The following is a 14,468-nucleotide window of genomic DNA, read 5'->3' on the forward strand; positions in this document are numbered from 1 at the left end:
ACAACACACAACTACAAATTACTTCAGAACATAACAGATTGTACACTAGCAGTACCGAACACATAACTAAAAATTACTTGAGAACATAACAGATTGTACACCAGCAGTATATAACACACAACTCTAAATTACTTCAGAACATAACAGATTGTACACTAGCAGTATAGAACACATAACTGCAAGATACTTCAGAACCTAACAGATTTTACACCAGCAGTATAGAACACACAACTACAAATTACTTCAGATCATAACAGATTTTACACCAGCAGTATAGAACACACAACTACAAATTACTTCAGAACATAACAGATTGTACATCAGCAGTATAGAACACACAACTACAAATTACTTCAGAACATAACAGATTTTACACCAGCAGTATAGAACACACAACTTCAAATTACTTCAGAACATAACAGATTGTACATCAGCAGTATAGAACACACAACTACAAATTACTTCAGAACATAATAGATTCTACAACAGCAGTATACAACACACAACTACAAATTACTGCAGAACATAACAGATTGTACACCAGCAGTATATAACACACAACTACAAGTTTCTTCAGAACATAATATTGTACATAAGCAGTATAAAACACACAACAAGAAGTAACTTCAGAACATAACAAATTGTTCATAAGCAGTATGAACATACAGCTTCAAATTACTTAAGAACATAACAGATTGTACACTAGCAGTATAGGACACACAACTGCAAGATACTTCAGAACATAACAGATTTTACACCAGCAGTATATAACACACAACTACAAATTACTTTAGAACATAACAGATTGTACACTAGCAGTATAGGACACACAACTGCAAGATACTTCAGAACATAACAGATTTTACACCAGCAGTATATAAAACACAACTACAAATTACTTCAGAACATAACAGATTGTGCACTAGCAGTATATAACATACAACTACAAATTACTTCAGAACATAACAGATTGTACACTAGCAGTATAGAACACACAACTGCAAGATACTTCAGAACATAACAGATTTTACACCAGCAGTATACAACAAACAACTACAAATTACTGCAGAACATAACAGATTGTACACCAGCAGTATAGAACACACAACTACAAATTACTTTAGAACATAACAGATTGTACACTAGCAGTATATAACACACAACTGCAAGATACTTCAGAACATAACAGATTTTACACCAGCAGTATAGAACACACAACTACAAATTACTTCAGAACATAACAGATGTTACACCAGCAGTATACAACACACAACTACAAATTACTTCAGAACATAACAGATTGTACACTAGCAGTATAGAACACACAACTGCAAGATACTTCAGAAAATAACAGATTGTACACCAGCAGTATAGAACACACAACTTCCAATTACTTCAGAACATAACAGGTTTAACACCAGCAGTATATAACACACAACTACAAATTACTTCAGAACATAATGGCAATTATGTATATAATTATAGTTTATAGCTGTTATTACCCCCTGGTGCCCCTTTCAAAGAATTTCATCCGCGTGGTTATTCCAGCCTCACTTTGGTTCATTGTACATGACGTCTCAGATTTCAAAACCTCTTTGTTTCTTTCATGTGCAGAGCATAGTTCTCGTTTGAAAATTTATATTGAGAATTTCATCAACTGTATTTATTCAACTTAAATTTGGATTTGACGTTTATAACGTAATTGCAGTTTATTTCGACATACAACGAAGTATGTGCTTGCAAGTCTAGAAAGAAACTTTTTGTATATTTGGATTTATCATGGCCTCCAGACGTGCAAGGACCAGAAGCCATATTGACAATTCTAATCCCGCCAATTGGACAAGTTCACAATTAAAGGATGCGTTAAAGGAATTGGGCATTAACATTTCGATTCAATTGAGTAATAGTGCGCTCAGAAAATTGTATTTAGACAATGTAGACAATAGGAGAAACGTGCAAAATGTCGTCCAAAATAGTGCCAACTCGTCGGACAATCCAACTATTTTCGTTGCAAATAATAGATCTGTAAACAATTCAACTGAGGAAAATATTACAACAAACGATGATTCTAATCGTGTTTTAGAAGACAGTGTTATTTCGACAAATTCAAATTCTGCTTCAAATTCATCGCCGCGGATTAATCTGGACATAAATACTCCGACGTCTGCGCATGTGCAAGAGACAGCTTCCGCCCAAGTGAACAACATGTTGTTGATAAACACAATAGAACTTTGTCAACAAACTTTGAAACAAGTTAATAGTAGACAGAGTATGCTGCAAGAGACAATGCCATCTTTCAATTTACAGTCCGCTATGGCGGCATCCTTCATGCCTCATTCCACATCAACCCAAATGACCGAACCGGCCCTGTCAACAAACTGTTTCATCCAAATTGGTCAAAACGACTCGTACAGAATGCCAGTATATTCGGTTAAATCGTTTGGTGTGCCGGCTTCATCAATCAGCGACACAGACATGATTTCACCGGAAATCAGGCAGAATATCATTACAGGTAAAGACGTGAACTTAAACTCATTATTGATTCCTAATTATGAAATTCCCATTAAGAAGAAAACATCCGAAAATGATGACCGTTTGATGAGGAACTTGTCTCTGGATGAATTCATTATTGCTTTTGGTCGTTTCAAAAGGATCATGTGCTCGGCCTTCCCATCTAGGGGTGAGGACTTGGAACTTTATCTGGCCCACATTGTTGAAACAGCCAACATTTGGCCATACAAGTTTTTCGAGTATCACAGAATGTTTTCAGCTAAATGTGCAACTATGCTTCTTCAGCATAATCTCAAAATTGATTGGTCGAAGGGTGACTTTGAATTACGTCAAAAAATTTGTGCTGGTTCCAAAGTAAATTCCTGTTCTTTCTGCAGTTCGACTCTCCATACTTCAGCTATGTGTCAAATGAAAACCTCAAATCAACATGCTGTGTCCACTGCCAACTCGTCCAAAGGGTCAGATTCTCTTGGCCGAGATGTTGTATGGCACGAAGGTCAACAACTATGTAACAACTTTAATTGGGCACGTGTTTGCCAAAAACCATACTGCAAATATCTTCATGTGTGTAAATTGTGCAAGGCAAAAATTCATGGGAAATTCAATTGCATTAAAGCTCAAGACTCAACAAAACAGGGCCAACCAAGTCAAAGACCAGCACCAGTCAAAAAACAATGACTTCCCGTTGCAACATCACCCGTTAATTATACTCAATTATCTTTAGAGTTACAAAATCACCCTGATAGGGAATTTTCCTCTTTTTTATGTAACAGTATAAAATATGGATTTGATATGCTTGTTTCTGAATCAGATATTATTACTAATGAATGTAAAAATGCTCTCTCTGCTAGGAAAGATCCAGAAACTGTTCAGGCACTTATTAATGATGAACTTAAAAAAGGGTTTATAAATGGTCCATTTGATACCCCTCCCTTCACTGCTTATAGAGTGAGTCCCATTGGCATTGCTACTCACAAGTATTCATTTAAGAAAAGACTGATTCTGGATCTTTCCTCGCCGCATAACAAAGAAGAACACTTAAGTATTAATGATTTGATTGACAAAGATTTATGTTCTCTGTCTTACATTAAGTTGGACGATGCAATAAATGTAATTCAAACCTATGGTCCAAAAAGTATATGTTGCAAAGTGGACTGCCAAGACGCGTTCAAACAATTGCCTATAAGTCCAAAACAATGGCATCTTTTTTGTTTTAAATGGAATAATAAATATTATAACTATGTAAGGTTACCTTTTGGTTGTCATTCAAGTCCAAGACTTTTTGACATGTTATCCACAAGCATATGCTGGATAGCCAAGCACAATTATAATGTAGATGTTATTTTTCATTTATTGGATGATTTTTTAACCATAGATAGACCAAATTTTTGTGGTGAAAGAACTATGTCTTTATTATCATAAATTTTTAACAAATTAAATATACCGTTATCTGCTAAAAAGACAGTAGGCCCAGTTTTTGAACTTGAATATTTGGGTATTATTTTAGATACTGTTAACATGCAAGCTGGTCTGCCACAAGACAAAATTGTTCGTATTACTGATTTTATCAATACAATGATACAGAAACGAACCTGTACTAGGAAAGACTTGGAACAATTATTGGGTCACCTAAATTTTGCCAGTCGTGTTATATTACCAGGCCGTGCATTCGTAACTTACTTATATAAACTCATGTCAACAGTTAAAGAAAGTTATCATTATGTACATCTTAACAAGGAATGCAAAGCAGATCTACAGATGTGGTTAGAATTCTTAACAAATTGGAATGGTATAAATTTATTTTATGACAATCAACTGACTACAGCGTCTAGTATTTCATTATATACTGATGCTTCATCAACTCTTGGTTTTGGTGGTTTTTTCAAAAACAAATGGTTTTATGATAAATGGCCAAAAGAACTGCCAAGTATTAAAGACTTTTCAGAATCAATGGCTTTTTTAGAACTATACCCTATAGTGGTTGCAGCTATTTTATGGGGTAAACAGTGGTGCGGAAAAAAGATCCTGTTTTATTGTGACAATACTGCTACAGTTCATATCATTAAAAAAGGTCGCTCTAAAGAACCATGCATAATGAAACTTATGAGACGTTTTACAATGTGTGCTGTTTATAACAATTTTGCCGTTTTTAGTGAACATGTACCTGGTGCGAGTAACACTATAGCAGATGCTTTATCTCGTTTTCAGGTACACAAATTCCGGGAATTGGCCCCAGAAGCCGAGATGAATCCAACACCTTGTCCGCCACTGTCCGAAATCCTTTGGACTGCACAATAGACAGTTTGTGGAAATATTCACTCTCCAATAACACAACTAGTGTATATAGGACAGGAATCGAACTTTATAATAGATTTCTTTTGTTAGATGGATTGACTTGGAATAAAGACAGTCTCCCACCTGTGTCTGAAACCTTGCTTATGCGCTTCGTAGCATATTGTGCTGAACACAAACAATTATGTCATTCTACAATTAAATTATATTTATGTGGCATAAGGTTTCATTTTTTAAAGTATGGAGGTTTTAATCCATTAATAAGTTTCGGAAAGCCTCTTGAGTGTCTTAAAACAATTTTAATTGGTTTAAAGAAAAAACAAGGGTCTACTGTCAAACGAAAACGTTTACCTATTACTATGTCTATTTTGTCAAAAATGTGTAAATTACTACATACATGTATTTTTGGTAATTTTAATAGTATTATGTTAGAGGCTGCCTGTACAACAGCCTTTTTTGGTTTTTTAAGATGTGGTGAATTCACTGTAATGAATCAGTTTGATCCTGAATGTAACTTATGTTGCAGTGATTTGCAAATCACTGCTGACTGTATTTTTGTAACTCTTAAAAAGTCTAAAACTGATCCTTTCAGACAAGGAATTACTATTCCACTTTACAAAACAGGTTGTTCAATTTGTCCTGTTTTATCGATATTGAAATACAATCAGTTGAGGCAGTCTGTGTACTCCTCTAATACAGAGGCTTTTTTCATCTCCGAAGATATGAAACCTTTAAACAGAAAATTTTTCATTTCACATGTCAAAATGTTACTAGACAAATTAGGCTTATCTTGTGATTCCTACAATGGACACTCCTTTAGAATTGGTGCAGCTACATCTGCTCAAGAAGCCCGTCTTGAAGATCATTTAATTCAAACACTTGGTAGATGGTTATCTAATTGTTATACAAGATATATTCATACTTCTCTCAATGTTCTTAAGAATGCTCAAAAACAATTAGCTGAGACAGACAGAAGTTAGGATAAATTGTACTGGCAACAAAGGTTCCCCATTCCACTTGGAGGCTACAGCTGCTTCACACCTGTATTTGGCCAATTCGATACAATTTCTACACATTAGCCTTTGTATCTCATCCCCCAAGTTTTAAATTTTATATCTATATGAAAAGGGGGATAACTCAATTTTAATTTCAAAAGTGTCAAACAGCTGTTAGTCCCCAGTTTTTCCAATCTCATTAAAATCCGATGTTCTGATACGCTACCCTCCACTAACATCTGAACCAACTCGATATTGGGTCATGTCCCGACGACCTTTTTGATATGCATTCTAATTAAAATATCGACCAATCAAAATCGTTGTAATGTAAGATCCTCGGCAGCGAAAGCAAAATGGCGGAACAGAAGTTAGAACAAGCGATTGGCAAAGTATTATTAAATTTCAACATAGATACACTGAAATTGGAACAAAGAAAGATGCTGGATGCATTACTGTCAAGTAAAGATTGCATTGGAGTGTTACCAACGGGTTACGGGAAGTCTCTACCATATCAGATGCTAGTATCAATCAAGCGGGAATTGGGTATTGACGATGCCAAAGTGGTTGTATGCAGTCCTTTGGTTGCACTAATGCAGGATCAAACCCAACGTTTGAGGAATATTCCTGGCATCAAAGCAGAATACACAGGTGCATATACACATTAAGCTGCAGTAGACCATTATAAAACTTCTATAACAAATTCACGATGTGAAAAGGGGGGTCTTAAAATTTATGATACAACTTTATTTTGATTCAGTATGGCATAAAACATACACACATAAGCTCTTGTGAGCCTTTTACTGACTATAGAATATAAAAACATATAGAAAAAAATAAAACAAAGTACATGTACTGGGACATGTACCCACTTCAGAAATAATGTATTGTGTCATGACCAAACACAATACCTTTAAAGAAGGATAATCAAGCCAAGGGAACAACTAGAGACACTGACCCTATAAAAAAAATGGTATGCACTTGGGCATGTTGGGTACTCTGGCAGTCTCTGAAAAGTGAGCCAAGTTCCTTCTAACTAAACAACTACAATTGAAAATTCTTTGCGAATTAAATAGGTCACAATCTGAACAGCAGACTGTTGAGACAGATTGCTCTTTATCTAATAAAATTAGAAGATATGATATGTTTGCCAATGAGAACTCTGCAAAAGAGACCAAATACACAGAAATTAACAATTACAGGAGTACAGTCTTCAACAATGAGCATAATCCATACTGAATCATCATTTTCCGTGTTCAGTTATAGATTAAAAAGGTGATCACCCATGTGTGTAATTGTACTTGCATCTTTGATATATTGATATTTAACATGCCGTGTTGACGGCGGTACATTGACCTATAATGCTTTACATTTACATTTATAAATTGTTATTTGGATGGAGAGTTGTCTGATTGACACGCATACCACATCTTCCTATATCTATTAATAGGAAAAATAAACAATACATGTACAGGAAAAATAAAATAATAGCTTGTATACATGTTTATAATACCAGAATATATTATTAGTCTATTTTAGATTTGCAAAAAATTCATATACTGTGAAAGTACTTTAATTCGTGGTTTGAGGAATATTAAAATGTTTGTGGGTTTTTAAATTCGTGGATTTTAGTTTTCTAAAAAAAAAATTTAAATAAAAGCCTTTTAAGAAACAAAGGTTATAAATGGTCTGGATTGAGGAAATTGTAAAGTAAACATTCAATTTGACCGTTGAAATCGTAGTGATAACACTAATTAACCCGTGATAAAGTGATTAACCGGTTAAAGACCATCGAAGGTGTTAATTAGGCCATAAACATGTCACCTAAAGAAAACAGTCACATAAACAAATGCTATTAACGTATCTTGAATTGTCAAATAATTCTTATCAAAATCAAACCCAGCATGAAATTATAATTTCCCATATGAACAAGAACTATGAGGATATAAAATGAACACTTTATCATACTAGCATATCATTACCGGAAATCTGACTTTCATCGATCAAAAATATTTTAAAGAGAAGTAAAAGATCAAAAGTTGTACAGTTTAGGTTATTAAAGATTAAATGGGTATTATAATCATGCATGCGGTTGTAGTTCTGTTCCTGCTATTAAAGTATTCTCAGATTTGGCGTTATTCAATTTATTTCTTTAGATCATATCTATCAGTAGTCAAACCTACTGATGGGAATCTTTTCATGTCTTGATTGAATGTGTCATTTTGTTGGACACTTAAATTCGGGGATAAAGTCATCCACGAAAACCATGAAAATTGGTACCCCACGAATAAAAGTACTTTCACTGTAGTTAAGAATGTAAATATATACAACCTTGAATTTTTAAACTATCAACATGAAATATTTTATTAATATTTAACTATACACATATCAAAAGTTATAACAATACGATTTTTAACCAGATTGGAAAGGTACATGTACTTAATTCAAAACTGCCATCGAACACACCAATATAAATTGTGAATATAAAATTTTGATTAAACTTATTCATTTTTTGTACAGGAAGCAGTGCTGCTGCCAATGAAAACATTATAATGGGACACTTTGACTATTTATTTTCGTCACCTGAGATCCTTGTTGGAGACAAAGACTGGAGAGAAAAATTACAACGTTTCAAGGTTTCCACAATTGTTGTTGATGAATTCCATACAATTGCAACTTGGTAAGCATGATGTAATAAGGTACCTCTAACAAAAAGCAAACAATTAGCACTTTTTTTATGACTTCATCTTAAAGTCACAGTAAGTTCTTCCCACTTTGCAAAATTTCTCGCTACAAATTTGAGATGACCCCTAGCTCCAGTATGAGCTAAATTCTTTACAAAATGATGATTACATAACAACTAAATTGAAAAAAATAAATAAAGAAGAAATTTGTTTTTGAAGTAGTTTCAAGAAATTAAATTTATAGGCAAAGAAATGTACATTAATGTAATAAAATACTTATTTGCATGTTAAATACTATCCAAATTAACTCATAATTTCTGTTAGGGAAGCACAGTGGGATCCAATTTGTTGTCTTACCATTTAAATATAAAAATGGAAATGGGGAATGTCTCAACTGTTCAAGGTTCGACCTCTGTGGTTGTATAAAGCTGCACCCTGCTGAGCATCTGGTTTGATCTCTCAACCCTCCCTATAACTCTAGCCAATGTAGAAAAAAAACGCACAGTAAAACTCAGTTTAAAGGAAGTCCAATGTCATAATTGGGAAATTAAAAGAAATTAAACTGAATGTTTTCCTTCTGTACTTTTTTTTTGGAGAAGGTAAAAATAATTTACAAATTGGGAGTTTTTGACATTAAATTATATGTTGATGCCGAAGAAAATACAATAATGTTGAGATAAAAAATAAAACACCATACCCCCTCGAAAAAAAGAGGGTAAAAAAATACCAGAGGGACAGTCAAACTCATAGATCGAAAATAAACTGACAACGCCATGGCTAAAGATAAAAAAGAAAAACAGACAAATAAAAGTACACATGACACAACATAGAAAACTAAAGCCTTAGCAACACGAACCCCACAAAAAACTGGGGGTGATCTCAGGTTCTCTGGAAGGATAGGCAGAGCATGCTCCACATGTGGCACCTGTCGTCTTGCTTATGTAATTACAAACCCAGTAAATAGTCTAATTTTGTAGTTGACATTCATGGTGTCATTGACTTGCAAAAATGTATGCATACAAAAATACTATTTTTATTGCAGGGGTGAAAAGGAAGATGAAAGTAAACAGGCATTTAGAAAATGGTTTTCTTACATTGGAGAGTTGAGATCGCTGTTTCCAGATGCATCTATCTTGGCGCTTAGTGCCACATGCACGAAACAGATTTCAAAGAGGGTATTGAAAGTTTTGCAGTTAGATCCAAATGCAGTTGAAATAAGGATTTCTCCAAATAAACCAAATATAAAGCTTGTTGTGAACCAAATATTGAATACCGTAGAAATGGCCATGTGCTGGTTAGTTGATGGACTCTGTGACAAAGCTTTACCCAAAACAATGATATATTGTGCATCAAGCAAGGATGCAGCTAACATTTATGCATATATATCAACGGAAATTCCAAATTGTAAAGAAGTCCAGATGTTCCATTCTGAAACTTCGCCTGACAGTAAAAAAAGAATAATGGAATGTTTAAAAGATCCAACCAGTTGTATTAAAGTTGTGATAGCAACAAGCGCCTTAGGAATGGGTATAGATATGATTGGCTTTTCCAATGTCATAATTTATGGTGCACCAAAAACTATAGTCGATCTTATTCAAGAAATTGGTCGTGTAGGGCGTGATGGAAAGGAGGCAGTTGCACTTCTTCTTCATAATTCCTTCCATTTGAGAGATGTTGAGACTGAGGTTAAAGACACTAGTAACCCGAATTTAACTTGATCGGACAAAAACGTGTTAACGCTGTTTAAATGAAATTAATCGTCATTTGATAAAGATTGACAAAAATTAAAAATCATTTTTAATTTATTTCAATGTATATCAAATCATTTTAATGCCAGTCAAATAGCTTCGCTTGCAGCCGTTCAATTTAAATCAAGTTGGTGGTAAGTTACGTCAAACAAATAGGCCACGCCCCCGTTAAACTATTTCAAACTGGTATCAATTCGTTTTAAACCGTGTTGCGACCCGAGCTTTTAACAGGTAAATCACTCAAGCAAAACAACATCGATGTATCTTTCGTTTATTTGTTTCAAACTTTATCGACTTAAAATTATATATATAAATGCGTGTATTCTTATTAAAGTAATATACTTTACAATTTAAACAAATGAATGACCAATACACGTAACATATAAGGAATGTAAATAAAACAATTATAAGATATTGATGCACGGTTTAAAAAAATCAAAACTTATGAATCTGTTAAAAATAAAATAGTTAGATGTTTAACATATTTTTGATTTGCCCAAATGCAGTAGATCTTTATCTCACATATTCGTTTCAAAACTCGCTGAGTGCTATGAAAACTTGTGACATGTAAGTAACGTATGGTCCATTGCAATGTCTTACGAAACTTTAGGTATTCCTGTATATTTCCTTTTCTCATTTTCTGTCTTACTATAGTGTACTCGTTAATTAAATATAGACACGGAAATTAAAGTAACTTACAAAAATTATTTATTGTTCACATAGTTTAAATCGATGTATCTTATAGTTTCGGTCAACAACAAATATTCCCTAGATGCATATTGATATATGTAATAAAAACAATGATGTGTTAAATAATAAAATTAATGAACATAATGTTGACATTTGTTGAGTCTTGCACACAACATTGTAAATGAAGGAACAGCTCAATAAACTTTTAAAACTGTGTCAAATTGTAATATCGGTCGCTGACGCGAAACGGGCGTTAATTGTGGAAAAGTACACACTACGAAAATTGTGAATTGTGGTTCCGATCTGTAAAGGGATTATTGTGCTGTCATGCACCGTGACTTACAACAAGTCTTGCTATAAATGAACATATATTCTGTTTATTTGAGATCAATTTTAGTCTGCGATAACGATGGGTTGGTTGATTTAAGTTTTACGACCTTGACTTGCTCTAAGTCGACATTCTCTTACGTCTAATGCATTTAAAAAAAAAAAACTTATATTTACGTTCAGGGCATATAATATAAGTTTACCTACAAAATAAAATCAACATCAACATTATTAAAATAAACAAGAATGGAAAAGAAACAATCATGCACTGTTGCTTTGATATATTTTTTATTAACTATATTTAAGGGGTAATGTCTAAAAAAAACTAATTGTCGTACAAATAAAATATTTCATTTAGGTGCTTTCGTTGAAGTTCGCGTTACATATCAAAATGAATGTCATTGGTCGGAACTTTTGCAAACTTTCAATCCTGGTGTTCTCATCGAGGTCCGCGTTCATTTTTCAATTCAATACACAATATTTCATCTAGGTGCTTTCGTTGAGGTTCGCGTTACATAGTAAAATGAATTTCATTGGTCGGAACATTTGAACACTTTCAATCCAGGTGTTCTCATCGAGGTCCGCGTTCGTGATTCAATTCAATACACAATATGAAGTCCGATATGGTAAAAAAAATAATTTTAAACTCTACGAAGTCCGAGTGAATAAATAGAATTTAGAAAATAAAACACTTTTACGATTCTTCAAACACAATACAAATACTATCCTTTTCGCTCATGAATAATTATCACTATGATTTGTATACTATTCAATTTGGGAACAGAATACCTTACAATATATATGTTCCTGATTTGATTTATTCCTCGAGAAAATAAATTTGATTTATTCAATTAAATCAATAATTGATCAACTTGAACTTTGAAAAAGTTACACTTATATACCTTTTCACATCCTTTAATTTAAGGTAATTTAATCCAAAAAACTAAATAAAATTAATTGTATTATTTAATTTAGATTCTTTATTTCTTATAAAACCAAGTTAACGGTAAAAAGAAAGATATTTTTACATTTAATATTAACATACAGATTTTGCGTATGACAATTTGCACAACTTGAAACGAGCAACAAGAATGAGCGATTGGTGATCAGATTTGAGAACATACTTTTATTTATATATGATTCAAATTAATTTACACAAAATTTTCAAAACACAATATTTTTTTTAATAATTAAAGTGCCCAATTTCGAAACATTTACTCTGCTTACATAGTTAGGTTTAAGAAAAGGTCTTCTACTTTCTGTTAGAGTTGTGCAGTTTAGAATATAGTGAAATATATCAACCAATCTCTTGAGAGTTACAAAGTACATAGTACCTTTCCTGTCTCATAATTCTACGCCATCTACCGGTTTCTATAGGTAACCGATGATTTTCAGTTCTAAACCTTCATAACGTTATCTTATCTTTATAACGTAATACGTCTAAATATTCTTCAAATTCAAATAAAATTGAGAATGGAAATGGGGAATGTGTCAAAGAGACAACAACCCGACCAAAATAAAAAAACACAACAGCAGAAGGTCACCAACAGGTCTTCAATGTAGCGAGAAATTCCCGCACCCGGAGGCGTTTTCTTTAAACAGTTTTAAACATAATACTTTTGGAGAATATTCCATTTCTGATTTCCAAGTCTGCTGAAAATGATAAAACAATCTGTTTAATAGTTTGGATTAAAACTATAGTTACTCTGATTTAACCAAATATTTTAAAATCCATATTTTTTTACGATATTTTTTATACAAATCAACCAATCGAAAGTATATATCTTTATTACCAAAGTCTATATAAACTATAGGTATACAATTATATCAACAGCAATAATACATATAATACATACATAAACACAGACTATGTGACAGCAGAAGGTGTTGTAGAATAAACAAACATTATTTTAACATTTCGGATCTAAGCTCAAAAGATCTAAATGTAAATTTACCTAAATTACACAATTCTTTTACATTATTAGTACTCATCAGTTTAATAAATTTGTACATCGACGGTTTTTTCCAATAAAATGGCTTCATATAAATTGTTCTAAAACCTTGAAAACGTGGACATTTGAGGATGAAATGAAACTCATCCTCTATATCATTTTTACAAAAAGTACATATTCTATTATTTCTTGCTATACCATAAACTCTTCCACTTTCTATAGCTAAGTAAATCCACCATCTACGTTGAGTTTATAAATATATCTATATAGTTTACTATCAGAACTGTTTACAATGTTAGACCAAAAAATATACCATACGGTCTTCCACATATACTGACATAGGATAAGCGCATAGCTCTCCATACAGCTAGGGTTGATTTTTTTCAAGTTTAGCTTTCTAATGCATCAATAAAACTAAATCTCCAAATTTCACAGCCAAATAGCAATATATAGTCTTACAATCTTATCAGAAGATCGTACTGACATTTAATTACTGGTAGATTAACTAAAATATTTGCTTCGTTTTTTTATTAATCAATCGATAAATTGAAGATCTGAATGGAATAAAAACATAAATAAAGAAATTATTTGTTTAACGCCATCATCTTTGACTATCCTACAGGTATACTAGCCAGGAGACTGTACAATGGCGGATCCAGGTTTTGTTCTGTAGATAAGAACTCCCGTTTGTTTGATTTTTCTATAAGTGCTGTACATCAATCAGGCCGATAGTTTTCTTGTTTGAATTGTTTGAATTCATATTTGTAATTTTGGGAAATGATATAAACGTTTATGCGGTTAGGTTTTTGCTCGTTGTTGAAGGCTGTACGGTGATCTAATTCATTGGCAAGTACACCACATCTTCTTACATGTGTTCGTTAAATCATGTAGATCTTCATCAAGCCTAAATAAATAAATGATTTTGAAAATGTACTTATTGTAACTATACAACTTTTAATTCCAAATAATTATGTTTATCTAACATAGAATTATTATCAGCGGAGACATATATACACCAATTCTAAATTGGTTTAAAAAACAGACACATTATTATTGTCACATGAATATGTAATAGTGTGTTTTTATGTAAAAAAAAATCTGTGAATATCTACCACCACTGTTACGGCCTTAAGAGATCAGCTGTTCTCGCGAGCTTTGAATAAACAAATCCAAACCAAAACAAGTACATAAAATGCATATTTTTAATCACAATCTTAATATAGAAACACTTAAATTGTAATACACATTTTATGAATAATTCAATTTTATTAA

General features: G+C 32.8%; 2 protein-coding genes across 2 annotated transcripts; both read left to right on the forward strand.

Annotated features, from left to right (window-relative positions):
* The first annotated feature begins 1,465 nt into the window (after positions 1-1,465).
* LOC134702171 (uncharacterized) lies at positions 1,466-5,986 on the forward strand. Its single transcript, XM_063563250.1, has 2 exons — positions 1,466-2,512; positions 4,720-5,986. Exons 1-2 carry the CDS (start codon positions 1,780-1,782, stop codon positions 5,781-5,783), a joined length of 1,797 nt encoding a protein of 598 aa, XP_063419320.1. The 5' UTR covers positions 1,466-1,779; the 3' UTR covers positions 5,784-5,986.
* Positions 5,987-5,997: 11 nt separating this feature from the next.
* On the forward strand, positions 5,998-10,197 carry LOC134702149 (probable ATP-dependent DNA helicase RecS). Its single transcript, XM_063563235.1, has 3 exons — positions 5,998-6,446; positions 8,316-8,475; positions 9,522-10,197. Exons 1-3 carry the CDS (start codon positions 6,152-6,154, stop codon positions 10,195-10,197), a joined length of 1,131 nt encoding a protein of 376 aa, XP_063419305.1. The 5' UTR covers positions 5,998-6,151.
* Positions 10,198-14,468: the final 4,271 nt, after the last annotated feature.

Source organism: Mytilus trossulus, unplaced genomic scaffold (genome assembly GCF_036588685.1).
Source record: "Mytilus trossulus isolate FHL-02 unplaced genomic scaffold, PNRI_Mtr1.1.1.hap1 h1tg000406l__unscaffolded, whole genome shotgun sequence".
NCBI lineage: Eukaryota > Metazoa > Mollusca > Bivalvia > Mytilida > Mytilidae > Mytilus > Mytilus trossulus.